This window comes from Saccharomyces mikatae (assembly GCF_947241705.1).
Source record: "Saccharomyces mikatae IFO 1815 strain IFO1815 genome assembly, chromosome: 12".
Classification (NCBI taxonomy): Eukaryota; Fungi; Ascomycota; class Saccharomycetes; order Saccharomycetales; family Saccharomycetaceae; genus Saccharomyces; species Saccharomyces mikatae.
The window spans coordinates 195,482-209,291 of record NC_079267.1 but is presented as its reverse complement, the minus strand read 5'-3'; the positions used below and the strand labels follow the sequence as shown (position 1 = coordinate 209,291).

The 13,810-nt window shown below is 35.7% G+C and overlaps 6 protein-coding genes across 6 annotated transcripts; 1 reads left to right on the top strand and 5 right to left on the bottom strand.

Moving 5' to 3' along the window:
• Nucleotides 1-4: 4 nt before the first annotated feature.
• On the bottom strand, nt 5-2,278 carry DNM1 (dynamin-related GTPase DNM1; the record flags this gene model as incomplete). The annotated part of the gene is made up of 1 exon (XM_056224109.1): nt 5-2,278. The coding sequence occupies one exon, from the start codon at nt 2,276-2,278 to the stop codon at nt 5-7; it is 2,274 nt and encodes a 757-aa protein (XP_056078060.1).
• A 281-nt stretch (nt 2,279-2,559) lies between these two features.
• Nucleotides 2,560-3,879, bottom strand: RTT109 (H3 histone acetyltransferase RTT109; the record flags this gene model as incomplete). Its single annotated transcript, XM_056224107.1, has 1 exon — nt 2,560-3,879. One exon carries the CDS (start codon nt 3,877-3,879, stop codon nt 2,560-2,562), a length of 1,320 nt encoding a protein of 439 aa, XP_056078059.1.
• Nucleotides 3,880-4,150: 271 nt separating this feature from the next.
• Nucleotides 4,151-6,991, bottom strand: SFI1 (Sfi1p; the record flags this gene model as incomplete). The annotated part of the gene is made up of 1 exon (XM_056224106.1): nt 4,151-6,991. One exon carries the CDS (start codon nt 6,989-6,991, stop codon nt 4,151-4,153), a length of 2,841 nt encoding a protein of 946 aa, XP_056078058.1.
• A 277-nt stretch (nt 6,992-7,268) lies between these two features.
• Nucleotides 7,269-9,122, bottom strand: ORC3 (origin recognition complex subunit 3; the record flags this gene model as incomplete). The annotated part of the gene is made up of 1 exon (XM_056224105.1): nt 7,269-9,122. One exon carries the CDS (start codon nt 9,120-9,122, stop codon nt 7,269-7,271), a length of 1,854 nt encoding a protein of 617 aa, XP_056078057.1.
• Nucleotides 9,123-9,660: 538 nt separating this feature from the next.
• On the top strand, nt 9,661-12,267 carry SPO75 (Spo75p; the record flags this gene model as incomplete). Its single annotated transcript, XM_056224104.1, has 1 exon — nt 9,661-12,267. The coding sequence occupies one exon, from the start codon at nt 9,661-9,663 to the stop codon at nt 12,265-12,267; it is 2,607 nt and encodes an 868-aa protein (XP_056078056.1).
• A 77-nt stretch (nt 12,268-12,344) lies between these two features.
• Nucleotides 12,345-13,625, bottom strand: MMM1 (ERMES complex subunit MMM1; the record flags this gene model as incomplete). The annotated part of the gene is made up of 1 exon (XM_056224103.1): nt 12,345-13,625. One exon carries the CDS (start codon nt 13,623-13,625, stop codon nt 12,345-12,347), a length of 1,281 nt encoding a protein of 426 aa, XP_056078055.1.
• Nucleotides 13,626-13,810: the final 185 nt, after the last annotated feature.

Genomic DNA, 13,810 nt, shown 5'->3' with positions numbered 1-13,810 from the left:
GCAATTACAGAATATTACTAATAAGGGTTGCGGCCTTTTTATAAACCCCGAGAGATTTCACACATAGTTCTCTGTCTTGAGCTAAAGTTTGGTCCTCAACTAATAGTTCTTCGAATAACGTTTCTTTGTAGAGTTTGGTTACTAATCGATTTTGAACAGAATCTTTACAGAAATTTACGAGTAAGCACATAACTGCTTTTGGTACTTGATCTTCAATCATCTCTCTTATAATATCAAAGTATGAAACAATCAACCGTTTGATTAGTTCGCACTCCAACTCCTCTCTCTCAGTTAGTGGAGGTTCTGCGTTTTCAAGGTCATCTATATCTCCTAATGAGAAGTCTGATATTTGTAAATTTCTGAAATCTTCAATATTACCTTCACCTGCAGTAGTCCTTTTCTTTCCTAGTGCATCAAACACAGGCTGTCCCTTTTTATCCTTACCAAAAAAGTAATTCAAGAACTTATCCTTTGTTTGCTTCGATTCTGTATCGATCCCATCATCTTCATAATCACTGTTTTTTGTAGAATCTTGTTCTATATTTGAGGAGGTAGATGAAGTCCCGTTAATACCGTTAGTTTGACCATTCTCCTGTTGAGACAATCTGCTCTTTGATAATTCTCGATTCCGTTTTCTACGTGTTTTCATGATATCGTCCATTGCCTCCGTGGCACTTAGAAAATTAGGATGATTGGTATTGATGTATGCTCGATGTATATCAATTAAGCTTTCAACGTAAGAGCGAGTAGGTTGTAATCTTTCTCTAAGTAGCTCACTTATTACTTCTATTAACATACTCTTTAATTTAGGATATCTAGCTAGTTCAGCAGAGCCACATTTATGGCATATTTTCATCAACTCCTCGTAAACTAGCTCGACGCAGCGCTGAGACGGTTCCAATAACAGTTTAATCTGAGGTTTAACTAAAAGATCAAATGCCAATTCAGGAACAAACAAAGTGGGACGAGGGCCAGTAGAATTTCTAATGGCGGTTCTAATGTCAAGAACAGATAAGTTGGAAGTTGGATCAATTGACTTTAGGGAGTTCCCAAATACATTATTATAAATGTAGTAAATACGGGCACCACCACAGAGTTCCTTAGTATTGATATCAGAAGACGTACCGTCTATGGATGAGATAAAGTTTGTAGAAAACTTATTCATTAATTGTAAGACAAGGCTAGCTCTGTTTTCATTAGTAGTGGCCCCTACGCCACCATACCTAGCGAGTTCTTGTTCTGTTTGAGAGATCAAGGTATTCAATTTGGTCTTAATATCCGGAAGTTTATCTCTAATGTGACTTAGCAACGTTTGGTTTAACAATTTGGCCAAGTAGCGCGTGCCACACTTAGTTGAAATGGTTCTGTAGACTGGATGTTTTCTAAAATAGTCCTCTTCTTTATCCAAGGATTCTTCAACAGTCTTGTTTAATTGGATATCTTGTTGTGAGCGATTTACTACTCCAACAAAACCTAATTTTAGGGGATACATTTTTCCAGATAAGATATCCAGAGCATTAGTTCCAGAATCCATCAAATCCAATTTGGTGATGACACCAATAGTTCTTTTCCCCTGAGGGTCCACCTCTCTAGCTAATTTTAAAGATTCAGAATTAACAAGATCGACATTGGCTGGTGAAACAGCCAAAATTAAACAATTGGGAGTAGCTATATAGTCCAGGATCAAATTCTTGATCTGCTTTTCAATATCAGGCGGTTGTTCTCCAATAGGAACTTTAGTAATCCCAGGCAAATCTACCAGTGTTAAGTTCAGAACATGTGGGGAGAAGACCTTCAAATTAATAGGGATCTTGCTGATACCTTTATCCTTACCAGCTATTCTTGCAGTTTCATTTTCGATTTCTCTCTTAATATCATCGAAATCATAAAACCGTTTCCCCGGTATATGCAGGAATTCACCCCACTCATCCGCATGGTTTCTTTCCTTGTCTTTGTACTCCAAAGGCTTTGTACCGGCTTCAAACCCTGATACCTTTGTAACTTCATCATGAGAATTAACGGAGTTGTCATCCTCCTCTATTAGAGGAGAATTTGGTGGTATGTTATTTAGTTGAAGAACTAAAGGTCTTCTGGTGACAATACCAGTACCCCTAGGTAAAAAGTCTCTGCCAACTAAGGTCTCCAAGATTGATGATTTCCCGGAGGATTGTGACCCAACAACAGCCAAAATAGGCAAATCGAGTGTGTCGATTCCGGAATCGTACATAACATCCTGCAGCTTATTGACAGTGGGGATAAGATCTTCTAAACTAGCCATTCTCTATCTGTAGTCTTGAGATTTGCTCGTAATTGGCTATGGTGTTTTTCTGGGAAACTTTAGCCAATTTTGAACAATAAACAAAGGTAGACAATTTCATCCTACCCTCTTATTTGTTGCTCCCATACTGTATTTTGCCCGACCTTACAGGCGTGCACCGCGTAGTAAAATTTGAGGACCTATCATTACATAGAAAGGTGGTAGCCAGGATAGTATCAATGAATACAAAGATATATTTTATAAGATTCATGCTATATATATATATGATAAATAATAAAGTTCTATATTTCGTGAGTTTTAGGCCGAGCTTTAGCTTTTTTACGAGGTTTCAACATGGTTATTACCATGGCGTTGACGTTACTTGTAGGACCCAGTGAGTTTTTTTCTTGATATTCTCTCTTCCCTGTTAAAGACTGAAGATTGGTCGCCATTCTGAGCGTTAGGAAGTCGCGAATGTTGAGAAAAGCTTCTATAGCTCCGTCCTCAGTATCATATTCCTCTCCAGTTATGTACTTCTTAATAGCTCTGAACTGTTTCTGTGACCGCGGCACAATGACGTCTACATTAGAGAGAAATAAGGTTGGGGCGGCAAGAGAGTATCCTGATATTCCCATTACAGATACTGTGACACTTAGTTTGAACTCTTGGCGCTCTTGCAGCTCAATCCAGAAAGATGATGAGCTTATCTTGAGGACACGATCTTCCTCCGCCAATTGGTGTATAAATCTAGCCTTGGGATCGTCTGGAAATAATGGAATGGTATATACTGCAAGAGATTTTTCTTTAGAGGTAAATATGTCACCTACTTTCCATAGTGGATACGTCATTCCCCTTAAGTATGACCTTACTCTAGCAGGGTCTTCACCAGGAATCCTTAATTTTGCTTGCGTATCAGTCTGAAAGCATTCAATTAGTAGTCTATCTAAGATAGAACCCCACCACTTAAGCAACTCCTCACCATTTAATACATGCTTTTTGCTATTTTTTGAAGAATCTGGGAAGAGGTATTGAGATGCAGGTCTAGTAAATAAACAAATTTTAGTCAGAATTTCACGAGAGCAAGTGAATGAAAGATAAAAATTTTGTTGGAAACATGATGATGCGGTCTCTTCAATTTTTGTGCTGCCTGATTGTTTGAGCCTTTTAGCAAGGATCTTTAAAGTTTTCACAGGAGTACTGGCTGAATTGATCAGCTCATTGGGCATCTTCTTATATGGTCTCGTTAACGGTTTTACTTTTTGAAGGTAGTAATTTGGATCAATTGATAAGATAAATTCCAACAATACCCTTGTTATATCTTTAACGCTTATCCTCGTATCACAATAACCATTGGTATCTGCCTTCGACACAAATACTAACCGTTCGGCATCTGTTTCGTCCCAGAGTGTAACATAAACATATACTTCTAATGAAAAAAAAACTTTTTCTTGATGAAATAGACTAAAGAAGTGTTGAGTTTTAATCGTGTGTTTCGGGACTCTTTTGTCATCTTTATCTGCCGTTACAACAGAATGGGTTTCTAATGGTATAGACTGTAGCGATAAACATTCGAATTGTTCATTTAGAGGGAGCACGGGACTCAGGTAGTCATTCAGTGACATGTCTTTTGAAGGGTGATCGAATCAAGTTTTTAACTTCTGTGAACGACCCCATTCATACACACACATCTCTTTTCCTCGTTAAGTGATACGCTAACGCCCTCATTTTTCATTATGACTTACAACGCGATATAGCATGAAAAGTTTGATATTCTCACAGATCTGACGAAAAATGTCTGTACTTTTCCTTTACTGAAAACTTGAGTAAGGACGTTATGTATGCATGAGCACGCCTAAACACATACACACACATATACGTATACTTTTATTAAAACTATTGACGTTTTCGACTTAATGGAGATTTGTCATGCTCCCTTAAATAATCTATGTCTTGATCGACCCTAGGAGAATCAGCGCTCAGACTGAAAGGTACTGCGGGTATGCTTCCAAAGTCAATATGATCAACTTTAGATGGTGGGTTTCTATTAGGACGCCTAGGAGAGTATCTTATAGGTCTTGCTCGTGTTGGAGATCCGTTTAATTCCGTTGTACTTTCAAGTTTGATCTGCTTTTTAGCAGTAGAATCGAGAACACTAGAAGATTTTACCGGACTTGGTATAGCTCTTCTTGCTCTGCTATAATGCGATTTCATGGCTTCCATTCTATGCTGCTTTATTCTTTCTGAGCCTGGTATGGTTGAGGTATTTAGCGAGCCTGATCTTATGGGAGTTTTCAGTTCATGTTTGAGATCGGAGTCCTTCATCCTCTTTGGTGAACTATCTGAACGATTTTTCCACAGTAGTAACAGTCCTCTCACGGTAGCCCTATCCCAGCGATGACGGAACACTTGGACTGTCTCATCATTACGTTTAATTTTCAGAAATCGAAGACTCCACATTTTTAAGAATTTAGATGTAATTATGAATTGTTTATTGGCTTCCAACTGTTCCAATAATGTATTCATGTCGGATAGTTCATCTAGATGAGTTTTCCAGATATAGAATGTCTTGATTAACATAAACTCTTCGCGAACTTCATCTGCTAGTGCTTTTAATTTTATTACTTCTAATAACTTATCTCTGCAATTTCTCAGCACCATTTTTTCAAGCTGAATATTTTTTATCGAAATTGCTTGTGTATTGCATACTTCTGAGTAAAAGTGATATCTGTTCTGCCATGCATTAAATATTTTTTTTTGAAGCTTAACTTTTTTATCCAATTCATAAGTGTGTAAAATATCATTTAGTTTATTTTTGACCCTAAAACTAGTAGCCTTCTGCCATTTTGAGAAGGTCCTGGAGAGTTTTATTGTCTCCATAGAAGGTGCTAGTTCATTATATAGCAAATGGATATTATCAATATGCATTAGTGTTCGTTTTAAAATCAAAATTGCATGTGTTTTACTTAAGAAATTGTATCTGTCCTCCAATTCTTTAGTCTTAATCAAACGCTCTTTCCATATGGCTAGACATTCATGTTTAAGGCCTTCCTCGTAAAAATTAGATGCTTTGTCATCTTTAGACTCCAATTGTAACATCTTTCTTTTCCACAGATCGAGATATTTTGCATAAAAGGCAATTCTAATATGTTCACTCGATATTCTCCCATACTGTATTCTTTTTCTCCAGGTACTGTACGCCCTTGTTTTAATTCTCATCTTGCGTTTCTGTTCTGAAGTCTTTAGCTTCACTTTGAGCTTCCAACTTCTAAGTGTGTTCTTAAGTAAACTTGTCCTCGAATAATCACTGGCTTTGAGGTCAGTATATAGAAGTTTCTTCCAAGAGTGAAAAATATCCTTTACAAGGTTGGTCTCTTTCAGACTGATAATAGAATATAAATGCAAATGGTCTTCGAATCGTTTCAGCCACATCTTTTCAAAAACACATCTCAAAAGTGTCTGGTCTAGCTTACTCTTGACAACAGCTTCTTGTTGAGTATACTGAAATAACGAGTTTAATTTACGTAGAAACTTTCTTTTGATAAATTTATTCTCCAGCACATTAAGTGCTGCAAGTTTATCTTCACGCTCAGTGTTTTTCTTCTTCCACCTACAAAAGCATGTTCTTAGTAGAGATAATGATCTCACCTCTTTCGAAATACTCTTCTTGTATTCATAATCTATAAATTTCTGTTTCATACCTTCAAAAACTCTTCTTTTTAACCCAACATAATTCATTTCTCTATGCTTTAATTTCCATAGATGAAGTACTGATCGTAAAGAAATAAGCTTTATACTTTCAATGCTGATCGTTTCTAAATGCTTCCAATTCTCTTGTGCCTTGATAATCCTTCTAAACATTTTATTCAAAAAAGCTTGATCAGCTAATCTTGCTTGCTCCTTTAGAGTTTGAGTTAACGCTATCCATTGCTGAAACGATCGAAATAATAGCCATGTATTCCTAAAGCTTTCAGCTTCATTATTGGCCATTTGTGAGTACTTTGATCTTCGGTCACACCAAATATAAAAAAAAGTTTCCTTTATTTTCATTACTGCTTGCTCTGCAAACTTATTTGCCTCCTCATTTAACTCACAGGCAGTTTTCCAATGACTAAAATGTCTTCTGATTTTGTTCCTGGCATACGTATATTCTGCAAGGGATAGTGCAATGAATTTGTTGCGAGGATGTATCAAGAATATTTCTAAGATCTCTTCTATAACAGAATTGAACGTGAAAATCCCTTTTAATTCATCTTCTAGTATCCTAAAATACTCATCATGTAATGGGTTGAAGCCTTCTTGGATAAGAATGCTGACGTAATTTTTAAAGATTAGTAAAAAACTTCTCGATAGTTTAAAATGAACCAAAAAGGCCTCAATCTGGTGGTATAAATCTTCAATTATTTCAAGGGATGTGTTATTCAAATCATATCGAAAGTCATTTTTCGAAAGATCGGTGACTTTTTCGTACTCTAGATTTGCCAGATCCAACGGTGGGGAAGGGAGGTGGAACGGCGGATCTTCACAGACGTCTTCTGTCTTGTTTGCTTCTATAGGCTTTAGGGCGTTCACAATGTATCTTTCTGCGCCCCCATGGATTAGTGATTCGGTGGAATCCGTTATCAGTCCCTGCTTGATGAGGATATCAGTGGGAATATTAGTCGGCGTAGTTTCCGGTACGAATTTATCACGCAGAAGGTTCTCCGTCGACTTATTTGATGTACCGAATTTGCCCATAACCTAATGGATATAGGCAGCAGATGACGATAATCAGGTCGGCTTTATTTTTATTACTGCATTTTATATGCCTTATATTCAACCTTCATAGTACATTAAACACCATTGGTCGTTCATCCGGGAAATATATTAAAGTTACCCTTTCGGTAATAGTAGTAATAATAAGAACTGTTGGCACAGTACAACACAGCAGAAAGGAAATACATATGTCCTGTCTCTTACAGAAATAAAGCCTAATAAATATACTTACTTACTTACTTGTCATTACATCTTCTATTCAAATTCCTCTCCAGACACACTTTTCTACCAAATCGTAATTTTTGGTACTTTGAAACTTAATGAGACCCATGTTTTCGAAGGCGAAAATTGCTTGCATAAATAAAATTAATGTTACTTTTTCAAATGCATCCGGAGCCTCTGCTAGATCTAAGAGCTTGGAGTTGGAGGGATCTTGTTTTATGAAATTTAATATTTCTTTCTCTGGTAAAGTCTCTCTGAATGCGGTGTAGAAATCATAAATATTAATAGTCATATTCGCCTCACGATAAAGCTTGAATAGTTGTCCCACTACTGGTGCCATTATATTATCCAAATCTTCAGAGGCAGTACCGTTGACCTCTTTATTCAGAGAAGGTAGCACTTGCTCCCAGCTTAGTAGGTTATCCTCCAGATTTGATTTGTAAGAAGGAAAAATGGACTGCGTTAGTAATCCACTCTTGTTGTCCAAAGTAAACAACTCTTGAAAGATTGTATCAATTGGTTCAAAATGGAGTCGATCCTTATGCTCTTTGCATGCCGGCCAGCGATCCAGATAGATATCTAATTTTCCAATAAGCAGATTATGATATAGTTCTATTAAATTATAGTTGATTATATGCAACTCATCCTCAAGTACTTGAGCGACAAACTTTGCATGCCCGTTAATCGGGTTTTCTCTTACCAGGAACTCGACAAAAAATTCTTCTAGGCCTCTGTTTTTATTAGTCAATAAAGAAAGAATCTCTTCGGCAGGGGCATGCTGCTTTATAAGACCTTCGACAAAAAACATGAACGTGGGGCATTTGCTTAGTATTCTCAAGTAATCATCGTTTAAAAAATCAACATTTACAGGGTCAATGAATACTGAAAATGCATTCTGAAAAAAGTACGACATTAGTGAATAATCTAGCATTTTCGTTAACAGTTGTAAGTTGTGATTAGTATTGTTTGCCATCTTGTTGAGAATGAACTCCACAAAGCGATCAGAAAGATTTAATTTGCCATCAACAGTATCCAAGAAGCTTTGAAAGATCTGGTTTCCGTATTTAAATCCCTTATTACTCGACACATCTAGCTTATGATAATTCCTCTTCAAAAGTCGTATTGTTGATTGCCTTAAATTTTTCTCAATATTTGATAAATTTGTATTGATATTGAAGATTAAACTTATCTTAACGTGATCGTATTTGAAGGCGCTTTTCAATAAAATTATGAAGTTATCCAAAGTGTTGAAATTAATAGAGTCCACATCCTTAAAATTAAACACCATCGTTAGATCCTTCCCAAAAAGTCTCTTGAAGTTTTCCACAAGAGACAGATCGTACGATACGTCATTATTCTGTTCGATAAAATCACCATCTTCATCATTAGTGTCTTCATACTTGATAGTTGGATGTTGCTCAGCATCGGCTGCGCTGTAAAGCTTATACATAGACCTACGAAGCATCATTCTCACATTTGGAGATTCTTTTGGAGTTAATTCAATTAGAGCGTTATAGTGAGAAGATTTGTCTTTAGGTAGTTCAATCTGTGTCGTACTATCTGAACCTAATAGAAAGATAGTATTAAAGCATCGTCTTTTCTGAGTTTTTTCACTATATAAAAGGTCCGAGATCTCAGTTTTCAAATCTGTTTCAATATCATCAATAATATGATCTACCTGGTCATGGAAATGTGAATGTAATTGGTGATACAGCTCCCATCTTTTTTCAACATTGATTTCTGATTCTTTGCCCGATAGAAGTTTAACAAAAGGAATTTGTTTGTCACTTTTGTTCCTTCTGGGTAAACTGGGATATACTGTGTAGTGACTCCTTTGAGCATCAGCAAATTCAGTGACATTCATCTCTTTGGATTGATTAGGGTCACTCATTATGAGTTGTTTTTTCTTTCCTGGTACATGATTCTAAATGTAAATAATGCTAGTTTCGTCACTTTTTTTTCTTCGATTGCGGTGCGTAAAAATACGTCAGTAAATATGAAAAAGACACTAAAAAGAATTGTATAATGGACTCTATAAAAAAGATTTTGGTTTATTTATTGAATACAGAGTTCCATTATCATTTCATACATCCTTTCTCTCACTTCTTATTAGCCATGGATAGAAAATGCCGAGCGATGATAGAAGGCTCTTTTTATGATGTTGTGAACCTTGTTTTGTAATGTAGTCAGTCTATTATTTTTCTGAATATCTAGGAATAAATTCTTACTTCTCACAATTGCTTTTCTTTTCTGGTTTTTTTGGTTTTTTTTTTGGTTTTTTTCTACTAAAAACGTAGCCTAGCCTTACAAAAAAATTCAAAAAATGACACAAACTGTATGCTGTTACAGTTTAATCAGTGATTGGGTAAAACATTCAGTTTAGACACAATTTTAGGAAGTTTTCGAACATAGAAAGAAGAACCCAAAAAATGAATGCGACTAAAGAATTGACCTTTAATTTATTGAATAAATTTCAAGATAAGGAGAGGTTCGGATCTGCGCAAAGGCATGCTGGAATCTCATTGAAAGGGTTTATATCTGGTATACTGTTTTCTTTTTTGTACTTTTTGTTTCAGTTATCACTCTTTATTGTTTTAAGATCAAGATTCAAGACTATATACCAAGCCAACGTTGTCCTGAAGATTTTTCCAGGCTTCAAAGTTTGCTTTGCCAGAAAACAAGGAAAAAAGCATTGGTCACTATTTACATTTCTTAAACAACTTCCAAGAAAAGTGTTAAATCCAATCGAAAACTTCGGCCAAAATGAAAGATATGGGTTGGATAACTATTTATTTCTGCGATTTCTCAAGCTCCTAATATTCTTTTTTGCAGTCTTATCTATTATCAACATTCCAATATTGGTTCCAATTCATTATTTTTCCAAAAACATTCTGAAAGATAGTGAAGATGAAGGTTATGGGAAAACTTTTAGGACAACAAGTAAACTCGACAAGTGGACCATGTCAAATTTATCACAAAATTCTTCGAATAGGCTAGTTTGCCATCTGTTTTTGAGTATCTTTGTTGTACTCTGGTTTCACGTTATTCTTTCTTCGGAGCTAAGATTTGTCAATCAATTGGGGTACTCTGTTTTAACGAAAAGTAAATATCAGAATATCTTATATTTGGAAGGACTATCAAATAAATCGATTGCCCAAAATATCTTCCTAGAGGGATTCTTTAAAGGGTTACATCCTGATTGTTTAGATATGGTATACTTTATTCCAAAAAACTTGAGAAAAGTTCACAATTTAGAACTAAAACTAAATAAATTACAAAAGTCAAAAGAACAGATTATTTTCGAGATCGTATTAGAAAAATACTTTAAAAGAGTTTCAATACACAAACACTTGATAGCAAATCATAAGAAATTTTTCCTTTCGAAACTGAAAAACCATCTATTATTTCAATATAAAAGGCTGTTGTTTTTATTTCAATCTCGTATTCCATATTATTATTCGAAAATTGGTCTACATTGGGAAAAATCAAACACATTGCCATTATATTACCCTAAACCGAGCCTGAACACAGAAACTATATTGGAAAGAAAATATAGGATCCTTGATAAAAGAATACGGAAGGAAAAGCTAATCAAATTTCAAATAAACTCTTTGAAAACAGCTCCAGAAACCAAACCATCACATCCTGCTGATAAATCGCCAATGACAAATCTTTACACGGATAAAATATTCATTAGCTTCAAATCAACGATATTATCAAACATCATAGGTGAGCTACTTTCATATAGGCTACCAACCCAAAATTTAAAAGTAATAATAGGGCCCAACATTGAGGATATAATTTGGGGAAATATCCTCGAGTCATCTCCCTTTTGCAAAAGCGCTAAATATCTTTTGGCAAATATTCTGCGAGTTTTTGTGATTATTGGGTGGATTTTACCTGTTGCGTTTCTCGGTTTGATATCACAAATACCAAACATTTCCTCACTGATTCCATTTACAAAAATCATTTATTTTCAATCCCCATTCATAAGAGAAGTTGCGAAGAATTTGATTCCGATAGTAACTTTGATAATAATAATAGAAATTGTACCGTACTTTTTTCGTTGGTTGAGTTATCTTCGGGGATTGAAAACGGGAGCACAGATAGAAGCTGATGTACAGCATTGGTATTTTGTCTTTGTGTTTATTCACCTGTTTCTAGTGGTTACAATATCATCAGGATTTTCTATAATTATTGAAAGACTTCTTAACAATCCTGTCAGTATACCCGCACTTTTGGCTAATGATTTACCCAAATGCTCCAACTTTTTCTGTTCTTTTATTTTGATTAGAGGAATGGCTTATGCAGGTGGCAACTTATTAAGAATAAAGGAACTCCTCCTTGAGCTGCTTTATTATAGATGGAAAAAAAATAGTCCACATGCTCAATTTAAGAGGTTAAAAACATCTTTATTTTTCCAGCTAGGATCTATTTACCCTATTTTTTCAGTCCTGGGTTGTATCGGCATCATATATAGCGTTGTTGCTCCTATTATATTATTACTAAGTTGCGTTTCGTTTTTGATGGTATTCTTTTCCTTTAGCTATCTGTTCGAGTACCAATATAACAGAGAGAATTACTCTGAAACGTTCGGTAAATTATACATACAGGCTCTAATGCAATTATACGCGGGTATTTATTTCATGGAGTTTTGTTTAATGGGTCTCTTTACACTTTTCGATCAATACACATTGTCAACTATAATGCTAGTTGTCTTTATTTTGACAGTAATAACGCACTCTAAAATTTCCAGGCAAATAAGATCGAAGCCTCAACGCATGCCAACTTTAGAATATTTGTCGAGTTTGACACAGGAAACAAAGAGCCAATTCTGTCAAGAGAGCTATAGTTTTGATGATCTTTTCTCAGTTCATAAGGATATGGATAAAATCTGGCTGCCGAGGGACAAACTAGGAATTTCTGAGGAAGAGCAATCTTTTTTGGAAAAGTCTTATCACCTAAATTTCGATCTGAATATGTATTCCATGAATTTATTCACTGATAGTCACTTGGAGAATAACTACTTGCCTTAATAAAAGGCTTGGTGCCCTAATGTGAACTAGTGAAGATAGAAAAAAAAGATGGAAGAAAGCTTGTACATAGGTATATATTACTCTGTAGGCTTCTCTTCTCTCGTATTTTTGCTACGCGGCCATATGCTTGGTAACCTGACGAATTGGAATCTTGGTTCAACACATCGTTCTACAAACCACTTTTTTATTTGATATTCAATAACGCTGCCAATCTTGGGAATATTTTCAAGTTTTGATCTTGAGCCGATTAGTGACTTAATTTCAAATTCCATTCTATATTCAGGAGAAAATGAAAACATCAGAAAGTATCCAGAATCGCCCTCATTATTGTCCCGATTGTTACCATCCGAAGTAGTAGAAGCGAACTCCTCTGCATTGGTTAAAGACACAGTCAAACACGCCTGAAACCTTACAATTGATACCACCAAACTTATAGGGAGAGCGGCAATACCAGGCTTTGGGTAATTAAGTAATAACTTTGTTTCTACTCCCAATGTTAAGTGATCGTTTAAATCTATGTCGATTTTGGCCTCTAACTTTTTACTACCTGAATTTGGCGAATATTGTATTCTGCAGTTCGAGAAAATGGGGAAATCATCGCCTGTATCGAGCTCCGTTATTTTTATGGTATCTAAATAATCAGGCAGGTCTGATGATTTCCTTCCAATAAAGTCATTCAAGGAATGGAGAATGTTGTCTTTGTGCCAAGCTTCCCCACGAAATTGCTGTATTATTTGAGCGACCAAAACATTAAACCAGTCCAAAGACTCTGCAGGATGCACGTCAACGTTATAATAGGTTTTCTCTAAAATAAGAGCCAGTTCTTGAAGGTGTTCATTTCCTGCCTCTTCATTGAACTCGTGATGTTCTTTTGCACCCTTTCTAACAAGAGAAGTAAGAAATTCGCGAGATATAAAGGGGTATTCCCTGAATTTTGACTTGTAACCAGATGATGCAGGTGGCGGATTCTTACTTTTAGATGGTTCGTCACTGAATATGAAAAACTTTAGGAAAAAAATGAACAAAAGTACTATACTCAGTTGACCTACAAAAAACCCTTGAGCAAATGACCATCCCGAGAATTTGGAAGACGCTGTTAACGATCCCAATGACGAAGGATGCAGCACGCTCTGCATCTGTAAAGTTTGAATTGCATCGTCGAGACCTTTGAAGCTTCCGTTTGTACTAAAATTAAACTTTGAGTTATTTGAAAACTGTCCCATGCCATTTGAAGCAGTACCACCTTTCAAATCATCCATGATTAGCCTCTGCAGATGTTCAGAGAGCTCTTTGCTTATATAATCATCGAAAGTCATTAACGAATCGGTTTCAGTGGACTCATTCTCCTTATTGCCCATTTTCAGCAAAAATATATTGGTTTTATATCAACCACCTCGAAGTTCTTTTTTGATGTCTAGCGAACTCTTTGGGGCCATTTGATGGTGCAAGTAACCTTTATTTCATGTTGATAGTTCTTCGGAATTGAAACGGTTTCGCAAAAAGTGAAAAATAGACTTTTAAGGAAATGCATGAAAAAGAAACA